At 37.4% G+C, this 10,222-nt stretch overlaps 1 protein-coding gene across 1 annotated transcript in view; it reads right to left on the bottom strand.

The window, feature by feature from the left end:
* Positions 1–1,850: 1,850 nt before the first annotated feature.
* Positions 1,851–10,222, bottom strand: part of itga6a (integrin, alpha 6a) — a 29,481-nt gene continuing 21,109 nt past the window's right edge. The window contains 14 exon segments of the mRNA XM_016559090.1: positions 1,851–2,632; positions 4,612–4,737; positions 4,854–4,952; positions 5,037–5,147; positions 5,230–5,331; positions 5,498–5,674; positions 5,758–5,860; positions 7,328–7,405; positions 7,542–7,621; positions 7,695–7,778; positions 8,074–8,233; positions 8,585–8,700; positions 8,790–8,933; positions 9,814–9,983. Of these exon segments, the coding sequence (XP_016414576.1) occupies positions 2,468–2,632; positions 4,612–4,737; positions 4,854–4,952; positions 5,037–5,147; positions 5,230–5,331; positions 5,498–5,674; positions 5,758–5,860; positions 7,328–7,405; positions 7,542–7,621; positions 7,695–7,778; positions 8,074–8,233; positions 8,585–8,700; positions 8,790–8,933; positions 9,814–9,983 (1,715 nt within the window). The 3' untranslated portion in view covers positions 1,851–2,467.

Genomic DNA, 10,222 nt, shown 5'->3' with positions numbered 1-10,222 from the left:
TTTTTTTAACCTTAAACCGCATAAACACATTTCATTACACCAAATACACAAAATAATGTTCTTTTTAGCAACATCATATGACCCCTTTAATTAAAACTGTTAATGTGTTAATAACTATATAATGAATTAGCCTAATATGCTATGTACTGTATAATACAGTAATTCATTCAAACTAATTTGTAATCTCTTCACAGATGCAGCTGGCGATCAAACCATCTCTGATGTGGATCTTGACTGGTGGTGGATGATGGGAATGAATGTTGCGTGTCCATGTAATTGCAGAGTACTTACTGTAATCAAAACCTCACATGGACAAACACAATATAAAGCGTTGCAGTGATGAGGTTTTTATGAAGGCCATCCTGGATGTTAGCATCACCCAGCTCCCTTTGACCAAAACCCAAAGGAGTCTTCCATTGACTTTTGGGTTGCAGAAATTAAGAAAAAAAAAAAGTTTATGATTCTTACATATTTTGTTCATAATGATAATCTTGTTTTCCCATTGTTTCCCCATCCTCAGTGCTAGCCAGTATGTTGTTCCAACAGCATTGCCAACCAACATCAAGCACTTGGGGTAAATGTCACACAGCTAGTTAAGTTTAAACACACATACAGGTGCATCTCAATAAATTAGAATGTCGTGGAAAAGTTCATTTATTTCAGTAATTCAACTCAAATTGTGAAACTCGTGTATTAAATACATTCAATGCACACAGACTGAAGTAGTTTAAGTCTTTGGTTCTTTTAATTGTGATGATTTTGGCTCACATTTAACAAAAACCCACCAATTCACTATCTCAACAAATTAGAATATGGTGACATGCCAATCAGCTAATCAACTCAAAACACCTGCAAAGGTTTCCTGAGCCTTCAAAATGGTCTCTCAGTTTGGTTCACTAGGCTACACAATCATGGGGAAGACTGCTGATCTGACAGTTGTCCAGAAGACAATCATTGACACCCTTCACAAGGAGGGTAAGCCACAAACCTACTGAAATAACTTTTCCACGACATTCTAATTTATTGAGATGCACCTGTACATACTTGCATATAAAGTGCCTTTCTCAGCCGTCCCTTGATTGAAAACTTCCTATCACAGTTTCCCCAATTTAGGAAACACGTGCTAATCTAAGAGCTAAGAGCGTGTAGCCGTTCTTCCTGATGTCACGTGCCAGCCTCAAAACACCAGCTCATCCGACCTCCTTGATTCCTCATGGTCATCTTGGGCATCGAACACCAGAACATCCGCTTGCATTCCAGTTTCTGAAGGCTTTTCAGTCAATTTAAGGCCGGGCAGGTTGACTAGCTGTACTTTCCCTGGCAGTCAGCATTGTTTGCCTTGTGGCCTCCTTCAGTGGAGAGATGCATTCATCTACATGAAATAAGAAATAAATTGTGTTTTTGTGAAGTGTCATCTGAATAGCGTACACACAAGATTGTACTTACGTTTTTTTATAAAACATTTTTTAATTACATTGTGCGGGTCACACCTCTCAATGTATATTTTGGTATGTTAAAGTAACGTGACCCATGGTGTTTCACTAAAGGTCAGATGCACTCGTAGCGTAGTGCAGTTTGGTGATGTGAAGAGTGAAAATTACACAATAAAAAACTCTTACTACTGTGAAGAGAAAACAGGTACCTGTGCGGCCAAAGAAGCAGAATAGTTCTGAAGCCATCAGTACAAGGAGGAAAGATTTGATGACAGACAAAATCCTGATACCCAGTTCACTTCTTTTTGTAAGAAAGTAAGACCTTCATGCTGATCCATGTCAATAGATGGCAGAATTAATGAATGCCCCTTTAATGGTAGTCTAACCAACAGACGTTAAAACATGCTGATTAGCAAAGAAATGTTTGGTATTGTGAGCATTCTAGAGATTAGAAGTGTCATGTTAAAACTACACCAAATTATGCAGATGTGTCATCATTTGATGGTTTGTGTGTGTACTCATATCTGTAGCACTGCTCCAGTTGCATAACTGGTATATGTTTGGGTCATACATCAGCATTTTTCAGTAGTAACTCATCGACTTGTTAATTTTTTTCTCTTCTGACACTGCTCGCTTGAGCTTCACCTGACAGACCTCGAAACATTCAATCGAATTTATAGTTACTGAAAGACATGAAAAATAATCTTTGGGCAGTTCATGCACAGTAGGCGTCTTAGTACAAAATTACAAGACAAAATAAATAAACTGCATTGTAAAATATTTACAAAGAAAATCAAGACAATTCAGTCTTGGCATCTCATGCAACTTCCAAAAAAAATTTACAAACACTTTTTGAAGGGGTGGCATTGCAAACGAAATGCCCAGCGATATCACACGTGGATCTGTAAAAGCATCTCCATGTCTCTCTTTAACAGTGGGCTCACAGACTGTGCAGAGATGGACTTCCTCTAAACTTTTCACAACTAGAGATGCCTGATGCTGGCAAATTGTTCATAGCAAATGCAGAGACAGTCTCATGAGTAGCTCTCGTTCTCATTCCATGTAGTCATCCATTGCTTCTTCTCCAAGGGTTCTAACATGTCCTTTCCGTCTTTCAAGAGACGTGTCTCCTTACGAATCCTCACCGCGTGATATTTCGGAACGCTGTCCTCATATTTGGAGCGTTTGAAAAATCCACACTGACGGAGAAAGAACAGAAGCACATTAAGCATCATTACGAAACTCGATTTGAAAATCATTCTACGTTTATGTGCTTTGGAGAACACCGAGACGGTACATGCTTGACAAAACGGGACACGAAGAAGCTCATCCATCGACACAATACAAAACAAAACCGAGCTTCACACGGAAAGAGCGAAGCACGCTGTGCAGCATGTGTCTTTCCCTTCCTTTTGTCAAAGGACAGGACGAGTTAGTGAGTTAGGCCACACGTCATGCAAACACCAATCTGCTGCAGCGATCGGGTTTTACCCTGGTAAGGAGAGCTAGGCCTCAGTGGACTTTGTCTGAGGGCTGAGCGTGAATCTCAGCTTTGTGAAAAGCGGCATCATACTCGTCCTTCTGGGCCCGCTTGAAGAAACCGCACTACAGAGGGGGCAAATTCAGGGGTCATTGCAAACATGTCATGATAAGGTTTGTGCTAAACACAGTGGAATTCCACTGACATATCTTTTCATCTGATTAATCTACTGGTCACAAAAAGTATTTGGAGAGTAAAACCTGAAAACAAATGTGGGGATGTCATTGCATTAAATACTCAAATGCTGCAGGAGAATTTGGCTGCACTCCTCGTTTTTGCTCAATGTCTTTAAATCAGCTGGTGTTTTGGTGATTTTAGTGAATATATATATATATATATATAGAGTCAGTTCTCCTCAAGATCACACAAGTTTCCTAGCAGAGGAACCACAGGTGTAGAGAATCACATTAAAGGTGGGGTAAGCTATTTCTGGTAGCCAATGTTGACATTTGAAATCACCTAAACAAATACGCCCCTATGAATCAGTTTACTAAAGCGTTTTTGAAAAATCGCTTACCCCACCTTTAACTATCAACACGGTCCACTAACCCTTTGTGAAAAAGAAGTGCTCTTAATTGTACTGAAGGTGCACTTGTTGTGTACTTAAAAGTATATTTTAAAAAAACTGTACTTGCAGACAATATAATATTAAGTAAAACACCACTTAAGTGTACTTAAAGAGAGCACACTTTCGTGACTGTTTTCAACACACTTAAGTACACTTTTAAAATACATTTAAAATAATATAATATTTTGTTGTGTGTTAAAGTACACTTGTTTTGACTAGCATACTAAATCCTATCCTATCCTACTTGATTATAATTTTAACTGTATTGTGTTATATATTGGATATTACATTTGAAGGTTAATATTTTTTTATGTACTAAATTTCAAATTTATCATTACAAATGTGTAATTATAAATATATTTAAGTACATGACATACAAGTTCCAATAGAAATTACATTAGAGTATATTTTAGTTTACCATAAATACTTGTTTGTACACTTGGCAGTACACTTTAACTATATTTCAAAGAAATTAGAAATATGAAATTAAATATAAAGATATACTGAAGTCCTACTTAAGTGGGTCAGAAAAGCACTATAAAGTTCAGCTAATTGCATTTGATATAAATGTAAACTATATTAATAATAAAAAAATATTCCAACTGCAATTAAGCGTCCAAAAATATTACCTCCTGTTTGCACTTAAGTACATTCTTCAGTAAATTTTTTTTTTACAAGGAATGCCTGTTAACTCAGAAAATGTCACAATGCTTTTATTTGTGTGTGTGTGTGTGTTTGTGTGTGTGTATGTGTTTAAACACTTAAAAAGTGTATTTGTGGTATTTCTCTTGAAAAAATATTTGACACTTTTTTTTATTTTTGTTATAATGGCTTTTTTTTTTTTTTTGGGTGTAGTGCATTCTCCAAATTCTTTTTTTAGGACCGTTAAAAGTGTAAACCAGGATAAATAAAGCTAGAAAATTAACAAATACTTAAACAAATTCAATGAAAAAATGAATCGAAAAGTCCACGTATAAGCTTTCAGCCAGAAATATTTCTTAAGCAACCATATGGAGAATGCTATTGGGTTTTTGTTTACTTTATGTTTGTGCGTGTGAGTGTTTTATTACCTTCCAGAGTAACAGAACTAGAAGAGCCAGCATTAGTATTCCAGCTAAAACAGCCACAAGAATGATCCACCAGGGAACGCCTCCGAACGGAGTCACGGTCGTCTCCGGGAACACGGTCAGCCTCACCTGCCCATCACATCTACAGTAAGTCTAGCTGTTTTGATGACTCACACAGTGTATCATTTACATGTTTAAATGTAACAGATTTAACTGTGTTACACTTGAATAGGAAACTGTGTTACCTGGGTCTCAGGATTTTTAAGGACAATGTTCTTGGCAGAAACATCCAGACTTATGGAGGCTTTCACTATTATGTCGAGGTAATTGTAGGACACATAATCCTGTTTTGAACACAAAACAGAACGCTTTAACAACCCAGGACATTCTTTCAAAGGAACAAAATAAGCTCTCTTTATTGTCCTTACTTCAAGGAAAGTGGAATTCCACAGGCGGGATTTTAAAATGATGACCGCAGTGCTGTCCAAGCCCTGTAGGGGGCATTTGATCTCCACACATCTGGCATCACCACTGCATGACTACGAGGAAAAATAAGATTCATTTCAAGAAGTTGTTTTTTGGTGCTGGTATTGCTAAAAAGTAAAGTTTCAGTCTCAGTACCAGAATCTTGTGCTTGCGTTTGTCAGGGAAGAGGGCTGTTTTAACCCCCTCAGCTGGTTTCCGCTCCTCTAGCTCACGCTTTCTCCTGGTTGATCTTGACTCCTAAAAGTTTCACAGATGGGTGTTGTTATTTGGTTTCATCATCATTATCAATCTCAGTCAGATAGGTCGATGATTTCTCAATCTAGCATACTATTTTGACCAGTTTAAAACATTGAAAGCATCAAAAACAGCATTCAATCAGACTTAAACTATGAATATTTGGTACCTCACTCAGTCTGAGAGGGTTTATCTCTCTCTCAGGTGAACAGGTGACTAACTGCAGGTCCCTGGTGTTGATCTTCATCAGATACAGCAGCCATTTCCCCACAGAGCTTTCTTTAGGCCACTGGATGTTCAGGGATGCAGTTCCAAAAGACTTCAGAGGCTTTCCCAAATTAATCACCTGCACAAAATAAAAAAGTAGAGTTAAAAAGAAAAATACCTGAAGTGATATATGAAAGATATATGAACTATTTTAGCATTTACTCTGAATTCATATTCGACCAAGCTGCCGACTTCCTCCTCTGTCTTCATGGCGCTCATGCCTCTGACTTCACCTCCAAAATAGACCTGAGATGGCTTGGCAACCCTGATGCACAACAAGAAGACACAGCCATCAGATACAACGTGCTTGCTGACATGATGTGACTGGACATAACACAACTAAATGTGTATAGATGCTTGTGAAAAAGAATGCATGTGAATGTGCATTTGTAGTGTATACGTATAAAATCTTAAAACTATATTAAAAAAACTACTTGCAGATAATATAACATTAATGAAATAAAAGGCAACTTGTGTGTATTTAAAGAGAGTACACTTTCATGAATGTTCAACACATTATGGACACTTTTAAAAAGACTTTACAATAATATCAAATTAAAAGTACATTTTAAATCACTGTTTTAATACACATTTGTTTAATTGTAATGTTAACTTTAGTGTGTTATTCAATAAGTTCATATATTTTAAATATACTAAATTGCAACTTCATTCCATGTTTTAAAGAAAACAGAAATAATGATGAAATTACAAATAAATATGTACTCAAGTCCTAAGTGGGTCAAAACATTCTAAAATTCGGCTAACTCAGGGGTAGGCAAGTTCGGTCCTAGAGAGCCGCAGTCCTGCAGAGCTCAGCTCCAACCCTAATCAAACACACTTGAACAAGCTAATCAATGTCTTCAGGATCACTAAGGCTATAGGCAGGGAGTTTTTTTTTTCAGGGTTGGAGCTGAACTCTGCAGGACTGCGGCTCTCTAGGACCGAACTTGCCTATCCCTGGGCTAATTGAATTTAATATAAATTTAAGCTTGAATTGCAATCGTCATGCTTCCAAAAACATTCAATTCACACTTAAGTATATTCTTTTGAAGTATATTATTTCAGCAATAAGTACTCTAAAGTATGCTAAAGTGTACTTCTTTTTCACAAGGGGAGTCATTCTGGTAATTATGTGATGGCAGAGATACAGTATGTTAGTAGTTATTAACAGTTCCTTTTAACCTGAGGTTAAAGGGTTTACGTCCAGCTGATATTCTCCAAAATGGCGCTACAGGGTGGAGATGAATTGTTGAATAAAGTCGTTATTTTTTTTCTTTTGCGCACAGAAATTTTTCTCGTAGCTTCGTAAAATTACAGATGAACCACTGATGTCACATGGATTATTTTACAGATCTCGTTGCTACGTTTCTGGACTTGGGAACATTTCAGTTGTGTTGCTGTCTATGGAGGGTCAGAATTTTCATTTTTGGGTGAACTATCCCTTTAAGTGCTTTACTCAAGAGTACAGAGGCGACAGCAGTATATTTATTTCAGTATTTCTACAGCTTCATGGTAAACCCTGCTTTAGAGGCTCTGACACTTAAACGTAAGACGCCACCCTAACGCTGAATGTACTGCACAATAACTGATTATAATAGTGTAACTTGTGTAATATTACTGTAATATGTAATGAAAGTCAGAAAATGTCTCCTTAATATCTCAGTTGTCTCTCCTAGACAGCAATGATTTTCAATGGAGAGCACGTTTGCTTAAATACAGTGATGATACGTACCCTTGTACAGAAAGAAGTAGTTCAATCACCACTTTGGCTTTGGCCTTCACTTTGCCCAGACCTTCCTGTGAACTCGTCCTGTATCAGAACAGAAATGGCAGTATACATTCATCATACAATTAAAAGAGGCTTGTGGTAGCATTTTAGTTCATGTATCATATATTAGTTCGTATACATGTTTAAATCAATAGTGATTCTGAAATTTCAGACATACGTTTCCAGCTGAAGGTCGATCTCGACCTCTTTGGTGTCGAGCGATATCTTGCCAGTGCTCAATATGATATAGAATGTTACCTACAAAAAACATTTGTATTAAAATGACAATTCATAAATTAGAGTAATATTGCATCTTTGAAGTAGTACTGACCTCCGAATCTCTTTTAAAAGGATTTCCAAGCTCGCAGTCTGCCAGGGAGCCATTCTGATTGGCAGCACAGATCACATGTTTATCCTGCAGAACGACATGGGTTTGGTTACACAACATCATGGCATACAATATAGTTGTATTTAAGGCTTTACGGTTTGCTAGTCTCCTATTGTGAGGACTGTGAGGAAAAAAAGAGATCATCATAATGGGAAATTGAGCCATTTAGTCTACTGAATCCCTTACAAAACCAAATGACTCTAAAAACAAGATAAAGAGTTCATAGAAATATGGCAACAATATTTTTGTTTAATGGTGAAATAATGAATGGAATCGTTCTGAAAAGTGATGGAATTTAGACATAGATTTGTGACCCACTTACAGTAGTTCTCAGAGATCTGAATCCAGAGTACGAGAGGGATTCATCAAACTGCCCAACCAATTTGGCTTCATGAGCATCATCTCCATTCCTGTTCCTGACTGTGACCTCCAGAGCAATGTCCTTCTGATCACTCAGAGAAATCACCGGCACCCCATTCTCCCTGAGAGATCCATTTGAAAATTTAGCACCAACTAAGAAACCTTGTATATTGATTATAAATGATAAGCAATCTAGACTATCAGGGTATATAAAGATTTTTGTTTATAACAAATGTTTAACAGCAAATTGCTGGGTTTGTCTCTATTTTACCCAGCACTGGGTTGTATTTAACCCAGCATTTTTTAGAGTGTAGTAGTAGTAATATATATAAGATCACTATTTATGTTATTAATGCATCATTTTTCACTTGCGATCAGCTGATATATTAGCTGTTAATAGCAGGTGTAAACAGAGCTAAATGAGCGTCTGTGAGCTGGTGAGTAGTAGTGTGTGATGTTTTTCTGATACACACAGCGGTAGAGGAGGAAACACATCTTGTTTGGACTCCCTGTAGCAGAACCTGTACTGCAGGTGTAGGTTACTCTGACAGATGTTGTCTGTGCCACAACCCTCCTTCAGGAAGTTCACCTAAGCCAGGAAAAATGGCAAATCAAACCTTTTTTAATAGTACTTGTAATAAGTTTTCCTAAATAGCGTGCAGTAAATTGTGGCTATACCTCGGTGATGGTCTTGTTGGGCACAGTGGAGTCTAGTATTGGTGTTAGTTGTGGCAGAGAGCTCTGCCGTTTGCCTCTCTTAGCGCTCTGAATGGCCAAAGACACCTCGATAGGAATCGCTCTGAGCTTATCCCTGATGCCTTCCTGAAAACCAGCACATAGCAGATCCCACTCAGTCAACGTGTATTGAAATCAATAACAAAAGCTTAAACAGAGGCTGTTGGAATGTCATAATAATTCCAAAGTTCCTGATTCCAAAATGAGAATTATAGGAATTGTGCACCTAGAAATAAAAATCTCGGGTTAGACTTTATTTTAAGGTGTCCTTGTTACAGTGTAATTATGTATATAAGTACTGAGTAATATTAATTAACTACATGTACTTACTATATGGTTAGGGTTTGGCTTAGGGTTACTTGCATGTAATTATGCATAATTAATTGTTATTATAACAGTAAGTACATGTAACATGTGTAACAAGGACACCTTAAAAGAAAGTGTTACCAAATCTTGCCAATGCACTGTATGATACAACTGTAGATGTATGATTCTTGTAAACAAAAACGGATAAAGTTAAAACTCTTAAAGTGACAAAGTTAACAGTTCACTGGAGGGGAAGATTTTCATGTTGGTCTGTTCCTCACCAATAGCAATCTCCAATAGCTATATATTTCTTAAATGCATGCTATAGATCTTATTGTGAACCATGCATATGTTTTGGACATCATAATGTTTAATCAAAATGTTATAACTCAATCTTCTGGCAGAAATGACAGACTTTTCTCTGGTGACATATGCAGGACTTCTCCAATCATTTAATCCACTTAAACCTCACCCCTGCGAGCTCACTTTCATCTGCCTCCATATTTGAGTGCCACACCCACATCTCACAAGCCAATCAACAACAGATGCACAGAACCAAGTCCCCGCCCTCCATGTTTTTTTTGATAATCAATTAAACTCGGATGTGCAGCAAAATATCTTTCGCTAATTCCGTTTCATCACAACTTTAAAGCTTTATTACTTGTAGTCTGAGTTTGGTCTTGTAACAGGCTTTCTTGTTCTGTCCTCGTAGCTCCAGAGAGCCGGTTGACTGGAAGTCCTGATCCATCGCACTCTTCTCCAGAAACACAACCCTAGATGGAAGACCCAGCTTCCTGCGGTACCACTCTGCCTCAAGTGTACATTATTTGGCTGGCAAAATAAAAAAATAAAAAAATAAACAAACAAAACATTTAGAATGTGTGAGCTTCAGACCTCAATACATTTTTATTTCAGTAAACATACACTCTAAAAAATGCTGGGTTAAATACAACCCAGTGCTGGGTAAAATAGATACAAACCCAGCAATTGGGTTGTTTTGACCCAGCGGTTGGGTTAAATGTTTAACCCAACCTTCTGGGTAGTAACCCAACCGCTGGGTCAAAACAACC

This window comes from Sinocyclocheilus rhinocerous, unplaced genomic scaffold (genome assembly GCF_001515625.1).
Source record: "Sinocyclocheilus rhinocerous isolate Xijiao unplaced genomic scaffold, SAMN03320098_v1.1 scaffold887, whole genome shotgun sequence".
Lineage (NCBI taxonomy): Eukaryota > Metazoa > Chordata > Actinopteri > Cypriniformes > Cyprinidae > Sinocyclocheilus > Sinocyclocheilus rhinocerous.
Note: the sequence above shows the minus strand (reverse complement) of the source record. Positions and strands in the feature narration are given on the sequence as shown.